Here is a 26188-nt window from a genome sequence, read left to right on the forward strand (position 1 = left end):
ATAGGATGACGCGGTGATGGGGATTTTACTGCATGCTCGACATCCGGTACTTCCTATACTACAAACAAGATACCGATGACGGCTACACTTGTCGGACTGGGTGACCCGCCAACCGAATATTAACCCCGCCCCTATTTTCACGCACGGAGTCTTCTAGGGTCCAAGCGTATGTACCTGCAGATAGATTATCGACACCATGCAGTCACGAGGCTACAGAGTAAATAAACCACGCGGACCGGGGACCACATTCCACAAGCACAAATCTATGTATTCATTTTTGGATCGAGGCAGGTAAAACATATCTATTACATCCGCTCCCGCCGACGGGGAGCCGCCCGAATGATGTTGTCCACACGCAGAAGCAGCTAGAGCCGGGTTAGTACAGATACAATCCAAATAGCAGAAGGAAGAGGGGACATACCTCAGCGGCCTCCGAAGCCGATGACACCACCGCCTTCTTCAACTTGTAGGCCTCCACCACGCCGAGATCACGCATGTCCGCAATGCCACCACCGGGCGTCAGTAGGTCCAGCCCGGAGCTGGTCATGCCGTTGTTGATGGCCTGGCGCAGTCGTGTCACCAGGTCGCTCGAGTCCAGTCCAGCATTGTCCGCCAGGATGGTCGGCAGCTGCTTGAGCGCATGGGCGAAGGAGTCCACCGCCAGCTGCTTCTTGCCGGTGGTGTTCTGCGCGGCCTGTTCCACGGCCTTAGCCATGACCATCTCGGCGCACCCACCACCAAGCGTAATGCGGGGATCCTTGACCGTCTGAGACAGCACGGCCAGGGCGTCGTGGAGCGATCGCTCGGCCTCGTCCAGCAGTTGCTCCGTGGCACCGCGGAGCACGATGGTGCACGCCTGGCCGGCGGACACACCGGAGAACTTGATCAACGTGTCCTCGCCGATGATCACCTCCTCGATCAGGTCGCACCCGCCGAGCTTCACCTGCTCCGGGTGGTCAAAGGTGGAGGCTATTTCGCCGCCCGTCACCAGCGCCAAGCGCTCAATGCCATCAAAGTCGGCGTGCTCAATAGACATGATCCCAGCTTCGGTGAACAGCTGCTCAGGCCAGTTATAGATAAGTTGGCGGTTGACGAAGCAGTTGATGCCATGAGACTTGATCCGCTCCACCTTGGCACGCATCTTCTCGCGTTCTGCCTTCTCCAACTCGGCCAACTTGCCTGTTGACTCAACTTTGACCCGAGCTCCAAAGATCTTGACCTTATCCGTGTCCATGGCGGTGTTGGCCACGAGGATCTTGGCATTCTCCAGCCGCTTGGGCTGGTTGACACCAATCTTCTTGTCGAGAATAAAACCTTCGTCGAGGTAGGAGTCGCTCAGCTTTCCACCCGCCTTTTTAATCACTTGGATGTGGCTGAGGTCGGTCGAGCCTTTGAGACGCAAGACAGCCTCACAGGCCAACCGAGCAAAGTGGTCCCGATCTTGAGCCAGCACCTTGGAGCTGAGCGTCGTGCGGGCGATCGAGTGCAAGTCTTTGCGGAAGGACTCTGGGTCCTGGCTGCGGTCGACGGCCACTGACTCGAGAGCGGCGAGGGCAGCCCGGCTGGCGATCCGGTACCCTTCGATGATGGTCTGGGGATGGATCTTGCTGCTGACCAATTTCTCGGCCTCGCGCAGGAGCTCGGCGGCCAGCACGGTGACCGATGTTGTGCCATCACCCACCTCATCATCCTGAACCTTGGAAATGTTGACCAGGACCTTCGCGGCGGCGTTGTCCAAAGCGATTGACTTGAGAATCGTAGCACCGTCATTTGTCACGAGGATTTCGCCGGTCGACCTATGCCCCTCACCATGTCAGCGGTTGTTCTTGGTTGTCGGGCTTTGCACGTACGCAGATTGTAGGATCTTGTCCATGCCCTTCGGGCCCAGCGTGCTCTTCACGAGGTCTCCGACGGCGATGGCGCCCACAAAGGCGGACAGACGGGCGTTCTCGCCCTTCTCCTCGATAACATCGTCGGCAAAGATCTGTGTGGGATTGCCGAAAGACGCCTGGGCAAGTCAGTTATTGATAAGATGTCAGACACAGGGGTCGCATACCATGGTTGCCAGTCAATGTTGGTGTTGATTATTGTTGCAGCGGGGGAAGGAACAGGAGAAATTGGTTTGGTGGCTTTCACCGCCTGCATTTCGTCGTCTTTCTTCCTTCTCCACATTTATTCTTCTCCCACTTGTATCCCCTCACGAACCATGGCAGATGCTGCCAATCCCTCCAGCAAGCGACCGCACTCGGCCGTCGACGCGGACGAGGATGGTGAGTGCTGCCCCTCAGCTCAGCCGAGCATCGACACTGACCTCGTCAATCATTAGGCGCCGACGACTCCTCCGACGATGATTTCGGTCCTGCGCTGCCCACCGAGGTAGCTCCCAAGAAGAAGCGACGGAAGCTGCCCTTTGAGAAGGTCTATGTGAAGGCACTGCCAGCTTCGGCGCGGTACTCCAAGTCGCTCATGCACAAGGAGCAATTGTCCTTCGTGACGGTCACGCCATTCACCGACTTTGTGATCACCAGCTCTGTGGATGGGGTGGTCAAGTTTTGGAAGAAGATGGCTGAGGGGATCGAGTTCGTCAAAGAGTTTCGCGCGCATCCGGGCGAGATTCGGAGTGTTAGCGTCAGCGCCGATGGCCGCAGTTTTGCGACCTCCGGAGCTGATAAGACGGTCAAGATTTTCGATGTGATTACTTTCGGTGAGTCCCAAATCCGGCATGGGCCCAATTGACTTCATTGCTGACCGCGGTAGATCTTTTGTCCATGTATACGCTCGAATTCATGCCGCGCTGCGTCTGCTGGGTACACCGGCGCGGAGCTTCTCTGCCGCTTTTGGCAGTGACCGACGAATCGAGCAGTACAGTGCAGGTGTTTGATGGCCGCGGCGAAAATCCCCAACCTCTCCACACCGTTTCGGCCATTCACCGTAGTCCCGTGGTCTCGTTGGCCTTTAACAACGCATATGACTGCGTCGTCTCAGCGGACGAGTCAGGAATGATCGAGTACTGGCGTGCCGGGGACGGATCGTTTGAGAAACCAGACAATGTCTTCGAGTTGAAGTCATCAACAAATTTATTTGCGTTCAAGAAGGCCAAGTCTACGCCGACAGCCATCACAATCTCCCCGTCCGGTGACCAATTCGCCACGGTTTCATTCCCAGACCGCCAGGTGCGCGTGTTCGACTTTGCGACGGGAAAGCTTTATCGTACTTACGACGAGTCGCTGGCAACAATCACGGATATGCAGCAGGCCGGGACTGCACCGTACACTCTGGACGCGGTGGAATTCGGACGGCGGCTCGGAGTCGAACGGGAACTTGAAGGAGAGTCGACACGCAACAAGGTCAATGTCACATTTGACGAGTCCGGCCACTTTCTGATGTACGGGTCGCTTTACGGGATCAAGTGCATCAATACGTACACGAACCGCGTGGTGCGAGTCTACGGGCGTGAAGAGCCCTTCCGCGCTTTGAACCTGGCCCTCTATCAAGGCCAGCCGCAGCGGAAAGGAGTGGTGACAGTCTCAATGGCTGCCAGCAGCAACCCCCTTCTCCAGGAAGCGGAGGAGCGCGATCCAATTCTCGTGTCTACGGGGTTCGCCAAGTTGCGCTTCTACATGTTCACCAACGAAGCGGACATTTCACGGTCGAGTCGCGACGTCCAGAATGAGAAACCCACACAGACCGCCGGCGGCACCGGTGCGGCCACGGCCAAGACGGCGGAGAGTGGCACGGCTGCCATTCTGCACACGACGATGGGCGATATCCATCTACGCCTGTTCCCTTCTGCCGCCCCACGAACGGTCGAGAACTTTGTGACGCATGCGCGGAAGGGCTACTACAACAACACCATTTTCCACCGGGTGATTCGCAAATTCATGATCCAGGGTGGCGACCCTCAAGGGGACGGGACAGGCGGCGAGTCCATCTGGGGAGGCGAGTTTGCGGACGAGTTCTCGAGTCTGAAACACGACAAGCCCTACACACTCTCGATGGCCAACGCGGGGCCGAACACGAATGGTAGCCAGTTCTTCATCACGACGGAGAAGACGCCGTGGCTGGACAACAAGCATACTGTTTTTGGTCGTGCAGTACAGGGTCTGGACATTGTGCACAAGATCGAGAACGTCAAAACCAAAGACGAGAAGCCCGAGGTTGACATCAAGATCGTCAGCATCTCCATCTCATAAATTTGTATAAAATAAGATAGCGTCTACCAGAGCAAAGATATTGCAAACATTTCCATGGCGCAATCGCGCCGCTATGTACATGTCAACCCAAACGGCCGTGGGTCGAGATTTTATAGGCGGAAGTAAGCATACACGATATATATCAGCCGATAGAAAGCAATCAAACAGAAAGATAGACGAGACAAAAGATCCATATAGCCAGCCAAAATCAAAAACTCAAAACGACGGGCGCCCGAAGAACCGAGTCATCATCCAGCGCAGTAAAGAAACCCGACAACCCAAAACGCCGACCGATGCAAGGAAGCAGAAGAGACGGTCTGTACCCAGTGCACGATCACCGCCGAACTTCACGGATCTCCACATCGTCGGACATGGACATTTTCTGCAGACGTGAACGTCCATTTGGACCGGGGGCGCCCAAGGGGATATCGGCGCGCGAGCCACCCCGCGACTGTCCGGGAGTCGGAGACGCGCCCCAGTTACTACCGCCAGGGCCGATCGAGCCGGGCGCGGGACTGAGCACGCCCGAGTTGCGATCGAAGAACATGTTGCTGTTGTTGTTGCCGCCGTGGTATAGATTGGGTCGTTTGGCATCGTAACGGCGCTTGAAGAAGACGCCGCCGACGGCTATGGCGGTGAAGCCGATGATCAGAACGATCACCATGACCACCCATTGATAGTGGGTGCTCCACCTGCGCGAACATTAATAATTGATTTTTATTGGACTTCGATTGGCCCAAAAAAAGGCAAAAGGAAAACATACCAGGATGGTGTGGCCTGACCCGACGGCGAGGCAGAGGCAGCGGCCGAAGTCGCGGATGGACTGGACGAGGTGGTGGCAGTGGTGACGGCGGCGGCGGCGCCGCCGCTGTTCCCATCATCAACTTTGCCGCCCGAGTTACAGTAGTCGTTGTACCAAGTCGAGAGGAGTTGTTGGTCGGAGCTGCTGCACTCGTTACAGGCGGCGCCAGAGGACTTGAAGTTCGGCAGCAAGGGCGACGTGCAGTAGCAGGAGACCCAGGAGGCCTGGTCGGGATTGCCCACGCAATTCTGCTGGGCATTTGTCAAGGCGTAGCAGCTCAGACCGCACGACGGGAAGGTGGAGGAAGCGGCTGTTGGGAGAATAGAGGCGGCGATGCTGGGCGCGGTGTAGAGCGCCAGCAGGAGGAGGCCCTTGGTGAGCCACATGGTCGGTTACAGGAGAGAGCGGTTTCAAGGCAGACTGGATGGCAAAGAATGGAACCCTGGCAGATTTCACGTGGAGACGGACGGGGGCGAGATCAGCAGCAGCCCATGCTGGAACGGGCGTGGATAGAGAAGATAAGAAGAAGTCGGAGCAGTAGCGAGCGAGTGAGTGAGTGACGGGAAGAAAGAGAAGCGGGAGAGAAGGGAAAAGATGAGGAAAACGCGGGAGAGAGAATTGGTTGGTTAGTTGGTCGGGTTGGACGCCCGAACGCAGCCGTGGGGTCGCTTATTATTGATTTTTCACCTTGACAAGGCCGGTGCGACTGTACAGAGTGCTACTTCATCATAATGCAATTCTGTCTCCTCATCGTGTGTCCGTTTGCGGGAACTGTCACAGCTGTCAATCCCGACTGGAATGTTGGCCAAGCTCGTCGGGTGCGATCCGATCGCCCTGTTGTAGTAAGGATTGCCACCACGTTATCTGTTTCTAGGGGGTTCATTCTTCGTTTCCTCTCCGGAGACAACAATAATACAATAATAAATACCGAAAAAAAGGGGGAGGGTTCCACTCCCGATCTGTCAGGGGCCACGCCTGCTTATTCGACGATGGGCTGCAGCACGATTTAGGGCGGCCTGATCGCCCAATCGTAGCGCATCCGTTGGCCGGCCTGATTAAACTATGGCGAGAACGGCCGACCGGGGAAAAGAGTCTAGAAAGAATGGACGAATCCGCAGCCTGGACTATCATACTGACGCCTTCTTTTGCAAAGCTGCAGAAAGTCTGACCCAAGAGCCCAATCGTCCATTCATGCAATTAACGCGCATAGAGAAGGCAACGACGTCGCTCCAAGTGCTACTACGCACCTCCCTAAGCTTTACCAATGTAACGACCACCACCACTACAGAATATATATATTGATAAAAAAAAAGATGCTGAACTTTGTCTATTTATTCATACCTAAAACCTTGCGCGAACTTAGTACAGAAGACGCTGCCCCTTTGTACTATCTTTATGAGTCGAATGTCTGTCCGGACAAGCGAGAGGGGTTCAGAGTTGAGTTAGAAGGCGACAGTCTTTTGGTTCGGATTTCATCGGCGTCTCTAAAGAGCAGTGCCAGAATTGGCACTAGAGAAGTGGTACAAAGAAGTCAAATTCATCGAACGGAATGTCATCACTACTACAAATGAGCGAAGCGCTCGAGACAGGACGCTGCTTATGAGCTTCTACTACCCAGATGCTAGCCCGGAGAAGCCTACCTGCGAGTTTGACAATGGGGACCTCTCCCACCAAAGGCCGACACCGGGTACGACTTCAGAATTGATCATCATGCAGCTGTTCAAGGCGGCTCCGTATGTGAATGCCGAATTCAGTGACGAGGACAAATAGAGCTCTGACACCTCTCACTACAAAGGACACCCACTTTTATCCTTTCTAATTTCAGTACGGCGACATCCATGCATTATCCATCCCAACTATGCTACTCCTCGCGGAGGTAATTTGTTTGATGAGTTCATTCTTGCAAATTCTTTAATATCACTGGACGTGATATAATCCTTACCACACTGCCTCAGCTTTCCTAGTAGCCTATAGCGCGCGTTTTTAAGAGGTGCATGCCCCAGAAACACATTGGAGTCCTCCGTCTGGAGGTACTGAACAATCATGGTCATCTTGCCATACATAGACCGCTATGCAAAGTTAGTAACCAATTTGTATGCTAGTTGTTATAACCTCAAATCATTAGGTTATAGACACGGCCCCTCCAGCTAGAAGAGTGCACTAGCGAGGTTTAGCGAGACTTACACCCATTTAATAAAGATCCATCTGACGGGTCGCTCGGGGCTTGAACACATTTTACCTACACGAATAATACGTAAGTAGGCACAAACTAATAGACAAGAAATAGCAAAGAAGTGGGAAGTAAGAAACTTTGCAAACAAACTTACCACATTTCCCCCGTTGCACTGGCAGTCAAACTGGTCCGGGACATCGCAGCCGTCCCCTGGGTTACCGCAGGCGAGCGCGGAGGTAGAGCAGATAGCCACACCTAGAAATAGCGGGAGAGAAAACTTCATGATCGCGGCGAGTACTATTCGGTAAAGAATGTAGAAAAACAAGCTCCCCAAGATAAGCGAATGGTTGAGGAATATAGTAGTAAAATGTCAAAAACCAATCTTCATTTCTTTTAAGAGGGGGGTCCTATTTATATATAGTCATCTAGTCCTCCTTAGTTAAATAACTTACGTACTCCATATTAGTAATTTTCAACTATAGATGCCGAATAAGACTCCGGTTTACTCAATTAGGGAAAATATACTGGGTCCAGGATCGGTTGCCCCGCAAGCAATACAGCTACAGGGGGCCATTTGAGCATAGTCGAAATTAGTGTTGGCGATCGTGTCCAGATCAGTAGGTACAACGCTTCAAAATAGATCGGCAATAGTTATTTCAAGATAGAATATGGTGACCTGTGAAAATCTGAGGCCAGAAACGGCCGCCTTTCCTCTCGGAACACCCAGAGCGAGTCGCCGCTTGACCGCCCACCAGTGTGGCACCACCACTATTCTGCACCCGCCGAGCACTTTTAGTCACCCTCCCTCCTGATGGATGTGTAGGTGCCTGAGGTGTCAGCGCCCACTGCCGCCAATCGATAGACCTTCCAGATCACTTAGAAATGCACTCATCTTCTCTCGCTTCTTGGTCTGTAGTGTGATCTCCACGTTCAGGTCCTCGGCATGATGACGCGTCCCGACTTCCTCTGAGACTGCCCGCCATCACCATGTCTATAAAGGAATGCGGCTTTTGGGAACCAATGTATAAGGATCGCGGCTGTGACCAACCTGATGAGCGGTGCCTAAGGCGACTGTGCCTGGCACGTGATATGGGTTCTGTAGATAGCAGACTCTCTTTGTTTCTTCTTCTTCTTTCCCTTCGCCAACTTGGAAGTCCCGTCGTCCATAGCACTCAATTTGAATAACTTCGTCATTTTCTCTCCTGATCTGGTAGCCCGGTCACAGCGGCTATAAAATCCGACGCTCTGAGGAGGAAATCGAGGATTGGATTCGATGGGGGTGGATCTAGATCATGAGAAGCTTAACATGTTTGGAATTATTGATTTACTCGACGTCGTCTACGGCGAGCAGTAGCTTGACTACTGCCTCATGCCCGTTCTCTATCGCCAACGATAGCGGCGTCTGTCCATCAGAATCCTTAGAGTCTAGGTCGACGCCATCTATAGCGAGTAGTAGCTCAACAACTGCCGTATGGCCATCCCCTGCTGCTAACAATAGCGGCGTCTGTCCATCAATATCCTTAGAGTTTGGATCAACGCCGTCTATAGCGAGTAGTAGCTTAACAACTGCCTCATGGCCGTGCAATGCTGCCAAAAATAGCGGCGGCCATCCATAATGATCCTTAGAGTTTGGGTCAACGCCGTCTATAGCGAGTAGTAGCTTAACAACTGCCTCGCGGCCTCTCAATGCTGCTAACGATAGCGGCGTCTCTCCATCATAATCCTTAGAGTCTGGATCGACATCCTCTTCAGCGAGTAGCAGCTTAACAACTGCCTCACGCCCATTTCTTGCTGCTAACGATAGCGGCGTCTGTCCATCATAATCCTTAGAGTCTGGATCGACATCCTCTTCAGCGAGTAGCAGCTTAACAACTGCCTCATGGCCGTTCCCTGCTGCTAACGATAGCGGCGTCCGTCCATCAGAAGTCTCAAAGTCTGGGTCGACATCCTCTATAGTGAGTAGTAGCTTAACAACTGCCTCATGCCCATTTCCTGCTGCTAACGATAGCGGCGTCTGTCCATCAGAATCCTCAGAGTCTGGATCGACATCCTCTATAGCGAGCAGCAGCTTAACAACGGCCTCATGACCGTTCCCTGCCGCTAAAGATAGCGGCGTCCGTCCATCAGAATCCTCAGAGTCTGGATCGACATCCTCTATAGCGAGCAGCAGCTTAACAACGGCCTCATGGCCGTTCCCTGCTGCTAAAGATAGCGGCGTTGGATCAGATTCACGCAGAGGTTGAACTTGAGCTCCTTCTTCTAGCGATTCTTGAGCCGTCCCCTCTTGCCCGTATTTTGCAGCCCAGAATAATGCTGAACTTCCATGTTGTTGCACATCGTACCGATAAAGATACGGATTGAGGAGATTGTAAAGGCGGGTATTCGTTCGCGCAAAAGCATTTAAATGCTTCGCGAATTGCAGATTCTCTGCGGTACACTGCAGCAGTTCATTTGGTAAACGAAGCATTTCACGGTAATTCGCCTAACGGGGGATGAATCAGAAGTGGGCAGTAATAAGTTAAATGATAGCAGATAGAGGTATTATGAAGCTGATAATAGTAAAATAAGAGCACAAGGAAGCTCAAGTACTCGCCTTCACTGACAGCGGTGAGGGCCTTGGGGGGCCTTGGGGGCGAGTGTCGTAGTTTTTGTGTCAGGGGAAAAATTCCACTAGTATTTTACTACTGTACGGTAGTTGGTCCATCTGCCGCATCCTGATCACCTGATTTCCCATCATGGAAACTAGGCGTCCAGGGCAATTTCCACATTGTAGACTTCTTCGGCTTCTCTGCCACTATCAATACAGATATGATAGCTAGCCTGAATACCATCATTTTCATCATTGTCACATCTGAATACCCGGTAGTTTTACTAGTTGATGGCACGCAGTCTCAGAGGAAGTCGAGACGCGTCATAGCGAGGACCTGACCTTTGGAGATCACACTACAGACGAAGAAGCGAGAGAAGAGGAGTGGATTCCTAAGTGATCTCCCAAACGGGAAAGTCTATCTATCAGCGGCAGCGGGGGCTGACACCTCAGGTACCCACCAATCCATCGTATACGATCTCCAGAAAGGATGTTGGCGGGTGGCTGTATGAAGAGGTGGTCGAGGAGTTTGGCTTGATTAAGACGGGTTACAGGGTCGTGAGTATTACTCAGTAAGGTTATTATGCCTTGCACTGGTTTTAGAATCGGTTGAGTCTTGTAGCTCTAATCAACCAAATTTCGCAGCACTTCCACTTAAGAAGATCTCCTTATAACGGTGCGCAGAATCGACTCGCACGTGTCTGGGAGAATAGGCCAATTCCTTCAGCGGACGAGGAAGAAGGAAGTGTATGACAAGCCGGACGAGGGGCCGCGGGCTCGCTGGGATTGGCATGAGGCTAAACCATTTTAGGTGTATTGCTGCGCCGCGGGCTCGTGGGGATTGGCACGAGGCTAAGCCATTTTCGGTGTATTGCTGCGCCGCGGGCTCGTGGGGATTAGCATGAGGCTAAGCCATTTTTGGTGCATTGCAGCGCCGCTAGATTTCCAATTTAAGATTGTCGAGCACAAGTTCCCAGACGCTGCTAATGATTCGGGTAACATCGGTGGTGTATGCCTTGAATCAACCGCGCTAAGAACAGGGCGGATGGGAGAGTCCCAGCTGAAAGTACCCTGCCCATTTGGACCCGCTCCTCTAAGTGCTCCCATGTGGTGAACTTGTGAGCAGTTACCTTCGGTACATAATCAGTTTGTTATGCTAATATTAGAAAGCTATTCCTTAAATTGGGGATTCAAATTGTTACCTAAGAATATTTGTAATGTCTATAGAGCGAGTATTACGCTGCATAGTTAGTTGGCGTTCTGAGGGTGCTCCCAAGCTTTGCACTTGAGAGTGGGTCCACATGAGCAGGTTCCTTTCAGCGAATTCCTGGTACTCCCAAATGTTTGCCCGCGGACGAGCCAGTCGGCCATCTAGTGGAGGCTTTCAAAGTGGGCTCGGACCATACTAAGAAGTCGGCACTGCAATATCCGATGGGATAACAAGCTACAAGCTACCAGAGGATGGCACTAGGGCGCGTTGGGTTTGGGCTAAAATCACAAGGAAGGCAGCTTGGACGAGAGGCATATCAGGCTACGTACTTAGCTTTCCAGGCACAGAGGCTGAACCCGCCTTCAAACCACCAAATTCAGAACCTATAAGAAAATCAAACTGGATCATTATTATTACATGTCGCCAGATACCACACAATAAATGTGACTAAGATTAAACATCTCTCGAACCACCTTATTCTAAAAGAATGAAGAACAAAGATCGGCAGTCTCACTGACGAGGCCCCAGTTTCGAACAGATCAGCTATCTCACCACCACGTACACCTTGCTACCCATCCGTTCCTTGGCTTGCTTACAGGTCGCACTGAGCGCCCCGTCCTACACCTCCACAGTCTCGCGTGCCTGTTCAAACGACGCCAGGTAGTTGCTCCTGCTGCTGGATCTCGACCAAGTTTCCGTCCGGGTCGGCAACCAGCAGCATCAAAGGGATCCCAATGATACCCTGCGCCTTGATGAGAGCCTTTTTGGCGGCAATATGGGCACCCGCATACTGGCCGAGATTGTACGCGTTGTTAATTGGCCCAGTAAAGGTTTTTATTGCTTCCCCAACCGGCTTGAGTATCTCAACTCCGTGGTGTTCCAGGTACGACTGTGTCTTATTGATATCCGGGACGATCATGCCGACGTGTGAAAAGGTATTGGTCCGTTTCGTAGACGGTTCCGGAGTACTGTCAGATACGTTGAACTGAACGAGCTCGAGGAGGCCGGCGAGATTGTTTTTCTCGAGCAACATCTCCGCACCGGTTTGGAAGCCGGTTCCGTTTCTTCCCCCCTGGGAGTGGCCCATGTACGTGACACTATACTCGGGAGTGACGTGGGCCTCGAAAATAAGACGCATACCGAGGATGTTGCCGTAGAAGTGCTTCATCATCTCGAGGTTGGTGGTGCTCAGGCCGAAGTGGTTGAAGAAAAAGCCTAGCGTTTCCGGAGGAGAGGGACCGTCATCGCCGATGACGAAGGCTCCGCCGGTGCTATTAGCCGGTGGACTGCAGGCTGTGGCCCATCCAATGGCCATTGAGAGACCGAAAAGTAGCTTCGTGGCGAGCATTTTGAGAAATAGTCGAGGTAAAAGACAGATTCTCTGTAGAGAAAAAAAAAAGTTCGATGTGTTGATGAGATGATGGATACCATCGCGACTTCCCAAGGCCCTTTATACCTGAGCTGGGCGTCAATGCACATTGCAATTCCCCTCGAAGCTGAAAAAAGGTAATATCCGCGAACTTTTGGCGGCAGCCAATAAGTATCAGAGATCAGATCAGCATCGACTCAATTTTTCTACTCCTACCAATCGCTTTGTTCGAGTACAGGCAGGGCATTCTGAAGGAGACCCGATTAGGATCATTCGGCGCGGCATGCATACAGTTCGAGCTCTTTCGCCCCCAATTATGCGTTTCCTAAGATGACAAGGCGGACTTGCTCAATACCGCGCCAAGGACCCTCCCGGCTTGGCAAGATGCTCCCCACTACATTCCGTATGCCGCCCCCATATCGTATCGCAGAATGTCTTAGGGAAGCAGTCTTAACCGATTATGAAGTCAGGTAAGGGGGTAGCGGTCAGAATCAGGCATAAAAAGAGTCGTTTCACCAGCTCGAATAGAGACAAAGAAGCCTTCACAGAGCTAATTGGATCATAATAATTACCATCGATTTCAAGACACGGGGAGCCGATAATACGGAAATAAATTGGGAGATTCGTTTCCTACTGGCGTGTGGGGGCTACCAGCCTCATTTCTATCTGACACGAATTCATAATGGCTCATTTTCCCAAGTTAGAACCATTGACCGAGAGTGACCATTGCACGAGTCATTTGACTGATCGTTCCCTATTCCGTCCACACCAGTCCCTTGGCATATTTTTTTTTAGCTTCATAGATCTAGCGTGATATTGACGCGTTCTCATGCGTAATTTGAACTATGGAAGTCATCCCAACAACGACCTTTCGTACAGAGAGCAATATTGCCACATTGTAAGCACCCGGCTTTTGACCTTGGAGCTTGTAGACCCTTAATCTCACCCTTACTTTTCTTATACCGATACCATATACAGGCTCACCTCTCATTAAGTCCAATTCGCTGGTGGGTTGGACCTAAATTTGGCTTGAATAGGTCTATATCTTTCTGCTTCTATATAAGGCAAAGAGTTCCTTATTAGCTGACTAGGCAATTTAGCGCTTCCCTGAACTAAGAATCTGTAGGGGGAAAAATAGCCGCAAATGGTACTACCGTAAGCTTTTCTGTGGACTAACGAGGAATCCTCTTGTAGTATGCAGTGACAATCACAAAAGTCTGCGCCTCTGCCAAAGTACTGGGTTGTGTTTGAGCAACGTATCCTTTTACCCTCTCTAATTGCGGTATATATGGTTTGAAGAATGTACACATGGCCTTGATTTTATATGGTCAGTGTGAGTTAGTGGAACTGTTTTGGAGTATTGGTTATCCCTCTCGTTGTCACCGGCCGACATAGATTGATGAATATAATTTGTTATTGGTTACAGTACTGTGCAGTAGAAATTTCTCAGCGCAAAAAGATGCCTACGGTAGCAAAAAATGCTTTTTGCTGCCGAGGCATCGTTACATGTATGAACTCCAGTCCTTGACAGATAGTGTCCCAAAGAGATCCCTCCTCACTGTTTATCGTGGGCTCCCTCTTTCCTTGTAGCGCGTAAGACATTTCGGGCTCAACTTCACTGACCTGACTCCAAAACTCTATCTGGTCTCAAATATGCTCTGTTTAGAACGTTGAGTGTTTCGACTGCAAGCTTGACATGAACTGGAACATCGCTGAAAACTCGGGTTTTTCTCGTAGCGACTGGAGAAAATCGCGCTCCACCTGTAACTCTGGTGATTGGACGAATCTTAGGTGCCGAGCTGCCGTTATCAATGGGTAGGGGATGAGATGTTGACGAAAAATACCAGTGGATGGATGCAGAAACAATGGAACACAGTGTATTATATTGCAACAGCAATCGTCCGGATCAAATTCGACAACTTCGCACTCCCCGTCAGAAACAATGCGGTAGATGTGATATGTGTGGATGCATGATGCCCAGTAAAGAGTCATGACATGTGCGTCCGCAATGGTACCCGTCGCTATGCTGCTTGGAAACCGCCAGTCTGGTTCTGAACACGCCACCGTGACTGCATGTCTCAATTTCCAGAGGTGCAGCCTCTTCATGACAACGGAAACCATTGTCTGGAGATTGCGACGGTGTTTCAATTTTGTCATCTTATCGGGTTGCAGATTCATGTTGTCCAGGGCCTCGTAAAGCGAGGGGATTTCGAGAAGAACGTCTACCAACAGGTCTTTTCGTGTCTTTGTGTGGTGGCTCCAAGGATCCGTCATCCATGCTGGTTCAGTATAGATAAGTTTTTTTCGCGCCGCGATTGCATATTGCGCCTGTCCACATGTTAGCACTGCTCCAAATCGCCCGGTGAAATCAAGTACATGGTTGAGCCTCCCATCAACAAATAACCTATGAGCTGGGCCAGTAGCAAAGAATGATGGTGGGTTGGCAGATGTAAGAGCAATGTCCCCAGAATTATGAGTGCTCCAGCTACTGTGCTGCGCTTCCTGGTCCTTCCAGTCACCTCCGTACAGAGCCTGAATTAATTTTATTAGCCGGAGCCCAATTTCAAACAAAACGCGACCGTCAGGGAAGGACAAGGGCGTCAAAAGCCAGTACCTCGTAAAAACTGAATATTCGAGCAGCGCAAAGGAATTCGAGACTATGTGTTCTGTTGGGGCTTAAAGCTCTCCTCACTTGGTTCAAACCAGCTATATGCAGCTTTATTCCCTGTTGTTTCATCCACTGTGGGGCATTATCTTTGTTCGCGGCAGCCCTAAGTGCCAAAGCACCCATGGCAGCGCGTAGCAGTTTTTTACCTGGTAAAAGACTCCGAATTACGCTGATCGAGCCACCCAAAGCTCGCTGAGTATCGTCAAACAACGCAAAGATCTGACTGTTTGGCATGTAAGATTCCCAAAAAAGTCCTTCGAGACCCGACTCGTGCGCGGTGCGAGAGAAGACGAAAGATGTAACCAATTCAGCAGATGTCATTGACTTGGGAGTACGGCATTGGATCTCGCCAGATCCACGAGGTAATGCTGCTTCTGCCTCTTTGCAATGTCCATGATAGTGATGGAAAGTCAGATCCTTAGGATAGCCTTCGCAAGGGATGCAAGCCTTTCTGCATTGGCCACACGAGGGCTGCTGTAGATCACACTACTCCAGAGGGTTACTACTGCACTTCAATGCAGCCAATAGGTGCTTTGTGGTCTTCTGAGCGGAAGAACTTACACCCTTCTTGCGCCGCCTGCATGTGTAGCACACTTTCGAACGCCCCGGGACACCAACCATTGGCAAGTAAGCGGGCTGGTGGTGAGATGGGCATAAGCGTTTCAGTCCTGCTAGCCTAACGCCTCCAAAGACCGTCCTTGATGACCGCTAGTATGTGTAGTAATGTCAGTATTCACTACGACCCTATATGGGTCGCAACTTTGCGTTCTTCTGTGGCTTGAATGGTCGCTTGAAGTGAGGGGTAGGAATTAGGGGTAAATTGACGGTCATGTCAGGAAGCTGATCTAAGCTGATCTAAGCTGATCTTATTAGTTAGATGTCGAATCTCGGCGGTGTATGTGATCCACCACGAATTACACTAGTAATTTCCACATGTGGCCGAAAATCATAAGATCGAAGTCTGGCATTCTAAGTATAATCTAGCTATCCATTTTATAATACAGAGCGCATAGTAAGCAAAATGAGCGCACGATGCCAAGAATGTCAAAAATTAAAAGCAGTTGAGTGCCATACAAAACTTTTATTTATGTGTCCACCAGGCTGGCATCCCGACAAGAATTCCTATGATCTAGATTTTACCACGTGCAACACACTCATTATTCGATTATGGTAAGACGTTCCTCTCCTACCTTCAATTCCCAATCCAGTATATTGGATACGCGCCTAAATATGATTCAATCATTACTTTGGATTCCATGCTGTTGGGCCGCCCGGGCTCAACTTCCGGGGCACCGCCAGCTCATTGCCATAGCCATGATATCATTCCGGCACTATAAATTCTTCTCTGATTGATGCACCCTTTTTATCAAAACCAATCGCATTTATCACCATGACCAAAACGGTCGAATTCAACATCTTTCGCGGATCTGAGGGCGGCGAAATTGTCCCGGACACAACCAGAGCTACTCTCGGCCCTGGCGATGTCTTCGTGGAGATCTCTCACGCTGGTCTATGCGGGACCGATCGACTGTTCCGGACCAAAGGCATTGCCTTGGGTCATGAAGGAGCCGGCACCGTGCGCGATGCTGGCGGTGCCGTAGACCAGTTCCGAGTCGGTGACAAGGTCGGTTTTGGCTGGGTTCAGAAGGTGTGCGGTCATTGCGATTACTGCATCACCGGTACGGTGCCCAAATCCCCCAACCCCGAGGATTAAATTGATTGGCGTAGATAAGGATCAATATTGTACGCATCGAGAAAACTATGGCACCCACGGGTTTGAAATCGGTGCCTTTGCTACCCACGCCGTCTGGCACGAGAGCATGCTCATCAAGCTACCGGACGAGTTGGAGTGCCAGTACGCTCCACCGCTGATGTGTGGCGGCGCCACTGTTTGGGAAGCATTGACATCCGACGGGATCAAGCCAGGGGACAGGGTCGGCATTGCAGGGATTGGAGGGTTGGGCCACATGGCTATCCAGTTTGCATCGACGCTCGGGTGCGATGTCGTCGTCTTCTCACGCGATGCGTCCAAGCGCGACGAGGCCATGAGTCTCGGAGCCAAGGAATTCCATGTCTTGCAAGATGGAGTAGCCGCGACGGGTGTGAAGCAGGTGCGGCACTTGATGTGGTGCGCTAGTATTCCGCCGGATCTCTCTCAGTGAGTTCGTTCGTTTAAAGCAACCCTAGTGATGGCTATCTAATGATCCTTTCAGAGTTCTCCAGCGTGTCGCACCGGATGGAACGATCCATCTCCTTACTATCAGCTACCAGTCCATACCCACGCCCCTCCTGCCGCTAGTCTCGAACGGCATCCGACTGCGTGGCTCTGCGGTGGCTTCCCGACTGGCCATTCGGAAGATGCTGCGGTTTGTGGCGCTGCACGGTCTGCGACCGATCACCATGACCTGGCCGATGACGCGGGATGGGATCCAGGCAGCGTTCACCACGCTCGAGCAGGGGAAAATGCGGTACCGTGGGGTACTGGTGGGACAGCGGCATCTGATGGGGAAGCCGGCCGTTGAAGTCAAAAGGTAGAATGAATTAAAGCAATCAACGCCTCTTTCTAGATCACCTGCAAAACAAAAAATAAACCAAGTCAACATTCCGCCTGGAGTTGGGTGTTTTCGTCTACTTCTTATCGGCTAGTGCCGCCTGGCTGTACTAGATCAATCCCCCCCGCCTTCTTCCCTCCCTCCCTCCCTTCCCTCCTTCGTATCCTTCATTATTATTCAGACAGATAACTAAACAACACACCACCATCAGCATGGGTTCAACCTATTCTACCCCGGAGCCAGTCAAGGAGAAAGCCGCTCTGGCCAAGATGGACATGGCCAGGATAAGCATGGAACAAGACTTGAGGACTCGTGACACTCGTCCGTCTTGGATCCCGACAACCCGTTATCTTCTTCATTATTGACGAGATCACAGCTCCCCCGCCGTACCCGGCTCGGGAAAGAATCCGGTCCCTGACTCTCCCTCGCATGAAAGACTGGAGCGAGACTCTGATGAGCGATGCCAAGGTGGGAACCGCAGATCCACCGCGTGTTTTATGCTAATCACTGGTCCCACCGGCCGAGCGAGACAGAACCGCCTCGCCGTATCCACCTTTGCCGGCCAGCCTTATGAACAGATCCTCACCGATCGCCGCTCTCTTCAATCCGATCTGCACGTCTTCAACCTGACCGTGCCGGTGGAAGGCGCGCCGATCACGAACCAACGCTCTTCTGGACGCTGCTGGCTCTTCGCCGCGACCAACGTCTTCAGGGTGCCGCAGATGAAAGCGTACCAGCTTCGTGACTTCGAACTCAGCCAGGCCTATCTCTTCTACTGGGATAAAATCGAGAAGGCCAATTGGTTCTTCGAGCAGATCATCGCCACGGCCGATGAGGATCTCTCCAGCCGTTTGGTCCAGAAACTCTGCGAAGATCCGGTCACTGACGGCGGGCAGTGGGATATGGTCGCTAATCTAGTACATAAGTATGGACTGGTCCCCCACGCGCTTTATCCCGATGCGTTCCATGCGCAGAACAGCTCCAAAATGAACTGGCTGCTCACTGCCAAGCTGCGTGAGCAGGCCTTGATTTTGCGTAAACTGGCCGCGAAGAAGGGAGACGGCCAAGCCTCCCATGCGCTGGCCGCCAGCAAGGAGCAGTTCCTGCAGGAAATTCACTCACTTGTCACCCTCCTGCTGGGTCCTCCGCCGAGCCCGGACAAGCCGTTTGTGTGGCAATACTACGACGCCCATGGAACCGCTCGTGAGGTGCGACAGACCCCGGTGGAGTTTGGTCAACAGGCCATTCGGTCTCAGACACGAGCACTATCACGCAACAGCCCTGCTGTTTCTCCAGGGCGGTTTTTCAGTTTGGTCCATGATCCGCGGAACGAACGAAACCGATTGCTAACAGTCGACAAACTCGGCAACGTACTAGAGGGACGGCCGCTCACATACGTCAACGTAGAGATGCAGACACTCAAGAAGGCGGTCATTGCGATGCTCAAGGCCGGACATCCGGTATTCTTTGGCTGTGACGTGGGCAAGTTCTCCGATAGGGACCTTGGAGTCATGGATGCGGACCTCACCAATCTCGCGCTCGGGTTCAATATCTCACTCGGGATGAACAAGGCGGAGCGGCTCGCCAGTGGAGAGTCCGCAATGACCCATGCAATGGTCATCACGGCGGTGCATCTCCTCGACAATGACGAGCCGGTCCGATGGCGGGTGGAAAATTCTTGGGGCGAGGGAGTCGGAGAGAAAGGCTGGTTTGTGATGACCGACCGATGGATGGACGAGTATACTTTTCAAGCTGTTGTCGACTCTAACTTTGTTTCGGCCGACGTACGATCCATCCTCGAGCAGACCCCTAAAATCTTGCCCCGATGGGATCCCATGGGGGTGCTCGCTTGAGAGAACAATAACTACATCCTAACGCTATGTGACGGTAAATTGGCCGCCGAAAATAGCCAGGATACTTTCGAGACCATTATGTCCTGCGTTCTTTATACTGGAAGCCTAATGTGCTCATTTTAGACAATCAGGGTGATATAAGGGCCTGTCCTTTCTTCATCCGTTTACAGCCGGCTATTTTATTCAAGTTATGTTATTACGTTATTGACAAGAAGAGATTGAGAATTGAGAGTAGATAATGTTTTTGATTCTCGTATGATAATTAAGCCCTGAGGGCTGCTAAATACAACCACGCCAAAGTAAGCGCCTCCTAACCCTCTATTTCTTTTTTTAAAAAAGGAATTGGAACCAGATCTATGCTGAGGGCGGCTGCCCGTTGCCGACCGGGATACTGGTGTTGTAGGGGCCGAAACAAGCTTCCTGGTACATCGCTTCCTTGGTGAGCTGCGGCACCTGGCTGAGGAAGTTCTTCACTGGGCAGAATCCGTTAACCGACCCATCACAAGCAGACAGACCGTCCAGTGGAAGGGGAGCATTGTTCAGTACGAGGCGGATGTATTGCTCGGTGTCGGACTTGGACGATAGATCCGGATTCTTGTACATCTGCGGCTGGAGATCATGGAACGAGGTGTCCTTGGGACAGGTCCAGACTTCAGAGACCAGATGAGCTCCAAAGGGGGTCATCTCATTTAGTTTGAAGTGGCGCTCCGGAGCATGGGTAACAGCAGAAGGCATGCCTTGTGGGCTATACTTAAAGTAGTCCAGACCTAGAGCGGCCAGGACAGAAACAATGGTATCATCGTGCGACATATCCATAAAAAGAGGCTGGTCCAGTGGGAAGTCCTTTTCGTTGTCATCGTATGTAGAGTTAATGCTGCTATCGCTGCTCTTGATCAGCTTGTGCTGTAGCCGTGCGGCCAACTCTTGCACATAGCCAATGCCCTGGGCACGGCCGCTAGGAGAGCCGAAGCCGTACATGTCATAGAATTCCAGATCCAGGTAGTACTCGAAGTCGCGCCATTCTTGCTCGGTGAATAGCGAACAAAAGGCCGAGCTACCCAGTGTGGCGTACTCATAAGGGCACAGGTTGAACATGCCTAACACTTCTTCTGCAAGGATTTCGGCCTTCTTTGAGAAGAAATCATCCGGCAAGAAGGCAGCGAAGCGTTCAGCGGCATTTCTGATCATTACGGGAATAAATTCCGCAGCTTTATAATCGCCGGCAACTAAGCCCTTCGTACAGGTTTCTGTCGACGATAGTGTGTTATTGAAGCCCTGCTTCTCAGGGATAATAACGAGGTCGTACTGCGCATACGAGCTGTTACCGCTCGTGTTGGAAAAGAAGCCACCTATAGGATAACAGCATCAGTTTACCGTACTTGATTCAATAGCGCATGGATCTACTCACTCAGCCACCAGCGTGCACTCTCTAGGATGCGAGGATAAGAGGTGGTGCGGAACGTAGGCTTAGGGAGAGGCATGCCATTCGGGAGCACATTCAGCGCGGAGTTCCAGTTTGCCTCGCCTGCAGAAGCGCCGTACAAGAGCCGGCCATATTTGCTCCAGAATGCCGCGCCAGAGGTCGCTTCAGTGGCGGCGCCCGTAGGGAGCAGGTCGTTCAAGCCCAGCAAATAGTCCCAGTTGTTTAAGAAGGCAAGCGGGCCGGTACCAATCTTAGTATCAGGGTGCTTCTTCGAGGCATTCTGCAACGCAGAGGCAAATAACTCCATTGATCCCGCATCTACTGGAACATTCGTCGGGTACCGTTGCGCGTGGCGGTGCAAAATGTGCACCTGTGATAGCTCGCAATCTTGCGGGGAACCCTTGGGTAGGCCAAAGCCGGGCGCGTCTGCGTATGGACTGAGATTTCCCCAGCTCTTCTTCATGTCAAACCCGGACGGATAGGATGTTCCTGTTGGCGCGACGGCCCCCGAGCTTGAAGCTACAGATGTGCCCCCGGTGCCGGGAAGGGCAGCACTGCCGCCCACAATGGCGAGAAGTGCGACAGCAGAAGTACTCAGAGTGGCCATTGAGAGACGCCACAATTTGTAGAAAGTGAAAGAGGTCACGAGTGCAATGATCAGGTGAATCAGCCGCAGATTATATAGGAAACACCGCGTTTATCGGAAGCTTAGCTTCTTCTTTTTTTGCGGTCTATTTTCAGGACCTCAAACTGCATCGATCTACTCATTCCCAGCCCTGCTGGGCCATTAGTTCTGGAGATTCTACAAATATGTTATAGTCGGCAACGATTCCACATCTCCGGGTTATGGTTGGGGGGGGCCAGAAACGTCTAATTTGCCGTATTAGGAAGATTCGTTTGCTACCGGTAAATGAGCAGGGAACAAGCTTGTATCCGCTTTTCCGCCCGCCCGCTAGTCCTATCTGGGCATCTGAGATGTTTTGCCAATCAACACTTAAGCCTGAGGTGGGCCAGGCAGCCTTTGTCGATCACCTTTCCTTAAAACAGACACCACCGCGAAATACGTGGGGTAAAATAGCCTAAAAATAACCTTAGAATAGGGGCCAGGAACATCTAGCCTACTGTACTAGGAAGATTCGTTAGATTATGGTAAATAAGCAGGGAACAAGCTTGGTCCGCTTTTCCGCCCGCCCGCTGGTCCAATCTGGGTATTTGAAATGCCTAGCCAATCAACGCATGGTTTCTCGAAAAAGTCCCAGTAATTGACCATTGACTGGCCCCCAAAGTTACCAGCCCGACCCAGAAGCGAGTACCGGTATATAGTAGAAAACTAATAATAGGCCCAGCAGCTTATAAAAGGGGAATGTTCGCAGCATACAACAGTTGCTTTCCGGACCCATTGACCGTTACTTCGTCTTCGTTTGCATTTTCGGGCTACAAGAAGAATAATGAAGCTCACTTTGGCAGCTATTCTGCCGGCTTTTACAGCCGCAGCATTAGCTTCGCCTTCTGTCACAGTCGATGCTGGTACCCTTCAGGGTGGACAGTGCGAATATACCCAGGATGCGGTCTTCTACAAAGCAATTCCCTTTGCGGAACCTCCAATTGGAGAGCTACGCTTCGAGCCTCCAAAGGCTTATAATAAACAATACCCTAATGGGCAACTCGATGCAACTAAGGCACCTGCCTCCTGCATTCAGTTCGGAGCCGAGTTTGACGCTACAGGAACTATACTTGAAGACTGGTAAGTCGAGTCATTGAAGCTTCTATTTCACAACAATTAATTTTTTTCAGTCTTTACCTAGATGTTTGGACTCCGTCTAATGCCACCAAAGATTCGAATCTTCCTGTCAAAGTTTGGATATATGGTGGATCAGACACGTCTGGCGGAATCTCGAAAGGCCTGTTCGACGGGTGCAACACTGCAGCGGAAGGTTCCATTTTTGTATCAATCAACTACAGAGTTGGGCCTCTAGGCTTCATGGCACTCAACAGTGCCGGGATATACGGTAACCAGGGAATTCAAGATCTTCTTCTCGGATTGGAGTGGGTCCAAAGCAACATCGCTGCCTTTGGCGGTGACCCGGTACGTCAAGTCACGTTTAGTTGCAAACTAAATTGGTGAAGGCAATGCTAACAACAAACCTCAAATCCAGAAAAAAGTACTTCTGTACGGTCAGTCATCCGGTGCCGAGGACTCATTTATTATTGCCTCTCTTCCCCAAGCACCGTCTTTGATCAACAGTGTCATCATGGAATCGGGCGCCGGAAAGAAGCTCCTGTACAATTCGACAATCCAAAGTGTTGGTAAATCATATGCTCAAACACTTAACTGCAGTCCTGACGATGTGAGTGCGGAAATTTTCTATCTTTGTCGTGGTGGACTGCTGCTGACTTGTCTGTAGAAAGCCTGTCTTCAGTCCAGAACTGTTGCCGACTTGAAGAAGGCGTACAATAGTGATGCCTTCCTGCAGGAGGGAATTGGAGCAGGCGGACCACTCGCTATCACCACCTCGGGGACACATACTTTCTATCCATATGTGGACGGAGATGTCATCCCCGAGGAACCCTTGAGCCGCGGGGTTCAAGTGCCGGCTGTCTTTGGATCCAGTATGTGCAACATTGTTCATATCGCTCATTCTTAATGCAGGCCACTAATTGGAATCTAAAGACAAAAACGAGGGTCTCATATATGCCACCGCCGAGGCCGAAAGCCTGACGAACGGCAAGAGTTTAACGCCATCCCTATACAAGGGCTTCCTCCGCGATAACTTTGGTATCGCCGCTGCACTTATTGAGAAATACTACCCTCTCTCTATGTTTTCAGCTCTCGCCGGCGGTAACACTGAACTTGGTGTGCTCTTCGCCATAGCACAGGTCATCACCGACTCCGACTACAAGTGTGTGGCATACGAGGGCTTGGTGTCAGCCGCACGCAACAATATTCCCGTCTGGACATATCAATATACTCACAACAACACGTGCCCTTGGCTCGGCACCCTGAAAAAGCTCCAGGGCCATCCGGAGGAAATGGCGCTTGAGGGTGCCACTCATACCGCCGAAATCCCGTTTGTCTTCGGTAACATGAACAACCAACCTCTTCCCGGCGGGACCTGCAATGCCACAGAAGCCGAGGACCAACTCAGCAAGCAGATGATGAGCTTATGGACGGCGATGGCCGCAAATGCCGACCCGTCGACAGATGCCATCCAATGGCCACAATTCACTCTAGAAAGTAATGCGTCGAGTCCCGGATTGATCTTCGCAAATTCAACCCTGGTTGGCCAAGTCGATTACAAGAGTTGTTTACTGTGGAGCAAAGTTTACAACATTCTTGAATCAGGGAATGGTACGGCCACGGCCACGGCCACGGCCACGCCGATTCGTGGCAGTGGAAAGTCAACGGCTTCGCCGTCTGCTACTCACCTGACCAGTGGTGCAGCAACCACTGGGTGTGCAACCTGGGGTGTCCTTGCCTTGGGTGTGCTACTATCAGTTGTATTTGCCTAGAATCTAGCACCAATGGGCCTGTGAAAGTTTTTGCCCATGTATTATTGTCAGATGGAGAGAATGAATAGGTGGATTGCCCGTGGACGGAAGAATTATAATATCCAGATACTTGTTATTATTTGGGAGGAACAGATGAGCCTTATCCTTACCTGCTCTGGCAGCTGTATAATTGAATCATGATTATTATTATTACAGATACACTTTTAATTAGGCAGTAATTAGTAAGACCAAGTGGATTTTTCAGCACGAAGAACAATGATTAGGAGTCTCATGTACGTTAATGATCGTAACAATGCTTCTATTCAATGGTCTCATTATCAAGCATAACCCTATATAACCTTCTCGAGCAGCTCGTTTAGCTCCTGCGCCACAAACTCCGGGTTATCTTTTTGCACAAAGTGACCCGCGTTCGGCGCGAGGATCGGGCCCTTGCTGAACTCGGGTTCCGTGATCTTAGCCAGCCCTTCATTGTAGCGCTGCCAGTATGGATTGACGAAGCGGTTGGTCACCGGCTTGGGAGGACCCATCTTGGCCGACTCCTCAGCGAACGTGTCGAAGTCGTGGCCCACTACCGTGACATAGGGGCCGTGGCCATTGGGACCCCGGAGCAAGGGCCCGTCGCTGGCCGGCAGCAAGTCACGCAAGTTCCGCCGGCTGAGGCCTTCCTTGTTGCCGACGTCAGGATGGAAGATACGACGGGTGCCGGCCCGCACAGCGAGGATGGCTTCCACAGGAATAGGATGTATTGTGGCTGGATCGAAATCAGGGGCATCCGGGTCGGGGAAGACGGAGACAAAGTCGGAGTTGGCCAAGACACTGTCCAGTAGCAACAGCGCAGTTACAGTACCGGAATATTCTTGGGCATAAAGACGGGCCAGCGCGCAGCCGATGGAGTTGCCGACCAGAACCAAGGAGACGGAGTCCACGTCGACTCCCAGCTTCTCGCCGGTGATTTGGATGAGCAATTGGCGCAGATCCTGCACGGAGGCGATACAGTCGTGGCCGTGAGTGGGATCCTCGGCTCCAGCGTCCTGGGGATCGCGCTCGGTGGTCTGGCCTTGGCCGAAACGATCGTAGGTCAAGAAGGCGGGGAGGCTGCGACCATTACGGAGTGCTTTCAGCTGAGAAATGACGGGATGCCAGAAAGCCTGGGGCAGTCCCAGACCGTTGAGGAAGACGACCAGCACGGGCGTGGTGGTCGTCTCAGGCGCTTGGAAGCTGTAGCTCAGCTGCACCGAGGGCTTGGTAGCGAGGGCAAGAAACTCAACGTCCGCCATCTTTGAGGTGGTAGCCGATGCTTTCGACGTAAGAGAAACTGCACGGGCGTGCGAGGAACAACGAGAAAAAGATGATCTGGTTTAGACAAGGCTTAGAAGATCTGGTGCGGCGCTATTCGAGGGGTCTGGTCTTTATTGCCGTCGTATGTGCGAGACCAAGAGAGATAAAATGGGAAAGAGTTGAGTGAGAAACGACACGTACTGCTGAAGTTGAAGCGTGAAGGTGAAGGTAAAACAGGTGGCTGGCTGCCCCTCCACACCCCTTCCTTCCACTAGCTCCTGTCGAGTAATATAGACATTTTCACCAATGGGTCCTGATAACACGCTAGCCCCCAGAGTGCGGTCCTTATTCTAGGAGCCTAGGCTCACGGTCTCGGTCGGCCCATGGTCCACGGCCCATGATCTAGCTAGGCCGAATGTCAGCCAACTGACAACCCTGCTGCATCACTGATCTGAGTGGCTAGATGTCATCGTATACGGTTCTCAATCTGATGACGTTAAAGAGAAAGCCATCGCTATTGACGGCTCTTCTCATGGAACGATCATACTTACGTTTAGTTTTTCGTTGCGA

At 51.6% G+C, this 26188-nt stretch overlaps 10 protein-coding genes across 10 annotated transcripts; 5 read left to right on the forward strand and 5 right to left on the reverse strand.

The window, feature by feature from the left end:
• Nucleotides 1-305: 305 nt before the first annotated feature.
• PFLUO_LOCUS109 (T-complex protein 1 subunit beta) lies at nucleotides 306-2059 on the reverse strand (the record flags this gene model as incomplete). The annotated part of the gene is made up of 4 exons (XM_073778100.1): nucleotides 306-365; nucleotides 422-1796; nucleotides 1851-2008; nucleotides 2057-2059. The coding sequence occupies 4 exons, from the start codon at nucleotides 2057-2059 to the stop codon at nucleotides 306-308; spliced, it is 1596 nt and encodes a 531-aa protein (XP_073634208.1).
• Nucleotides 2060-2206: 147 nt separating this feature from the next.
• PFLUO_LOCUS110 (Peptidyl-prolyl cis-trans isomerase cyp15) lies at nucleotides 2207-4193 on the forward strand (the record flags this gene model as incomplete). Its single annotated transcript, XM_073778112.1, has 3 exons — nucleotides 2207-2270; nucleotides 2327-2704; nucleotides 2758-4193. 3 exons carry the CDS (start codon nucleotides 2207-2209, stop codon nucleotides 4191-4193), a joined length of 1878 nt encoding a protein of 625 aa, XP_073634209.1.
• A 334-nt stretch (nucleotides 4194-4527) lies between these two features.
• PFLUO_LOCUS111 (uncharacterized protein) lies at nucleotides 4528-5381 on the reverse strand (the record flags this gene model as incomplete). Its single annotated transcript, XM_073778123.1, has 2 exons — nucleotides 4528-4885; nucleotides 4957-5381. The coding sequence occupies 2 exons, from the start codon at nucleotides 5379-5381 to the stop codon at nucleotides 4528-4530; spliced, it is 783 nt and encodes a 260-aa protein (XP_073634210.1).
• Nucleotides 5382-6594: 1213 nt separating this feature from the next.
• PFLUO_LOCUS112 (uncharacterized protein) lies at nucleotides 6595-6765 on the forward strand (the record flags this gene model as incomplete). Its single annotated transcript, XM_073778134.1, has 1 exon — nucleotides 6595-6765. One exon carries the CDS (start codon nucleotides 6595-6597, stop codon nucleotides 6763-6765), a length of 171 nt encoding a protein of 56 aa, XP_073634211.1.
• A 4846-nt stretch (nucleotides 6766-11611) lies between these two features.
• Nucleotides 11612-12313, reverse strand: PFLUO_LOCUS113 (uncharacterized protein; the record flags this gene model as incomplete). The annotated part of the gene is made up of 1 exon (XM_073778145.1): nucleotides 11612-12313. One exon carries the CDS (start codon nucleotides 12311-12313, stop codon nucleotides 11612-11614), a length of 702 nt encoding a protein of 233 aa, XP_073634212.1.
• Nucleotides 12314-16392: 4079 nt separating this feature from the next.
• On the forward strand, nucleotides 16393-17537 carry PFLUO_LOCUS114 (uncharacterized protein; the record flags this gene model as incomplete). Its single annotated transcript, XM_073778156.1, has 3 exons — nucleotides 16393-16681; nucleotides 16731-17160; nucleotides 17216-17537. The coding sequence occupies 3 exons, from the start codon at nucleotides 16393-16395 to the stop codon at nucleotides 17535-17537; spliced, it is 1041 nt and encodes a 346-aa protein (XP_073634213.1).
• A 229-nt stretch (nucleotides 17538-17766) lies between these two features.
• PFLUO_LOCUS115 (bleomycin hydrolase) lies at nucleotides 17767-19407 on the forward strand (the record flags this gene model as incomplete). Its single annotated transcript, XM_073778167.1, has 3 exons — nucleotides 17767-17875; nucleotides 17931-18022; nucleotides 18088-19407. The coding sequence occupies 3 exons, from the start codon at nucleotides 17767-17769 to the stop codon at nucleotides 19405-19407; spliced, it is 1521 nt and encodes a 506-aa protein (XP_073634214.1).
• A 354-nt stretch (nucleotides 19408-19761) lies between these two features.
• Nucleotides 19762-21437, reverse strand: PFLUO_LOCUS116 (uncharacterized protein; the record flags this gene model as incomplete). Its single annotated transcript, XM_073778178.1, has 2 exons — nucleotides 19762-20756; nucleotides 20816-21437. The coding sequence occupies 2 exons, from the start codon at nucleotides 21435-21437 to the stop codon at nucleotides 19762-19764; spliced, it is 1617 nt and encodes a 538-aa protein (XP_073634215.1).
• A 914-nt stretch (nucleotides 21438-22351) lies between these two features.
• PFLUO_LOCUS117 (uncharacterized protein) lies at nucleotides 22352-24340 on the forward strand (the record flags this gene model as incomplete). The annotated part of the gene is made up of 6 exons (XM_073778189.1): nucleotides 22352-22357; nucleotides 22378-22574; nucleotides 22625-22916; nucleotides 22987-23178; nucleotides 23236-23440; nucleotides 23502-24340. The coding sequence occupies 6 exons, from the start codon at nucleotides 22352-22354 to the stop codon at nucleotides 24338-24340; spliced, it is 1731 nt and encodes a 576-aa protein (XP_073634216.1).
• A 329-nt stretch (nucleotides 24341-24669) lies between these two features.
• On the reverse strand, nucleotides 24670-25617 carry PFLUO_LOCUS118 (uncharacterized protein; the record flags this gene model as incomplete). Its single annotated transcript, XM_073778200.1, has 1 exon — nucleotides 24670-25617. The coding sequence occupies one exon, from the start codon at nucleotides 25615-25617 to the stop codon at nucleotides 24670-24672; it is 948 nt and encodes a 315-aa protein (XP_073634217.1).
• Between the last annotated feature and the right edge of the window lie 571 nt (nucleotides 25618-26188).

Source organism: Penicillium psychrofluorescens (assembly GCF_964197705.1).
Source record: "Penicillium psychrofluorescens genome assembly, chromosome: 1".
Taxonomy (NCBI): Eukaryota; Fungi; Ascomycota; class Eurotiomycetes; order Eurotiales; family Aspergillaceae; genus Penicillium; species Penicillium psychrofluorescens.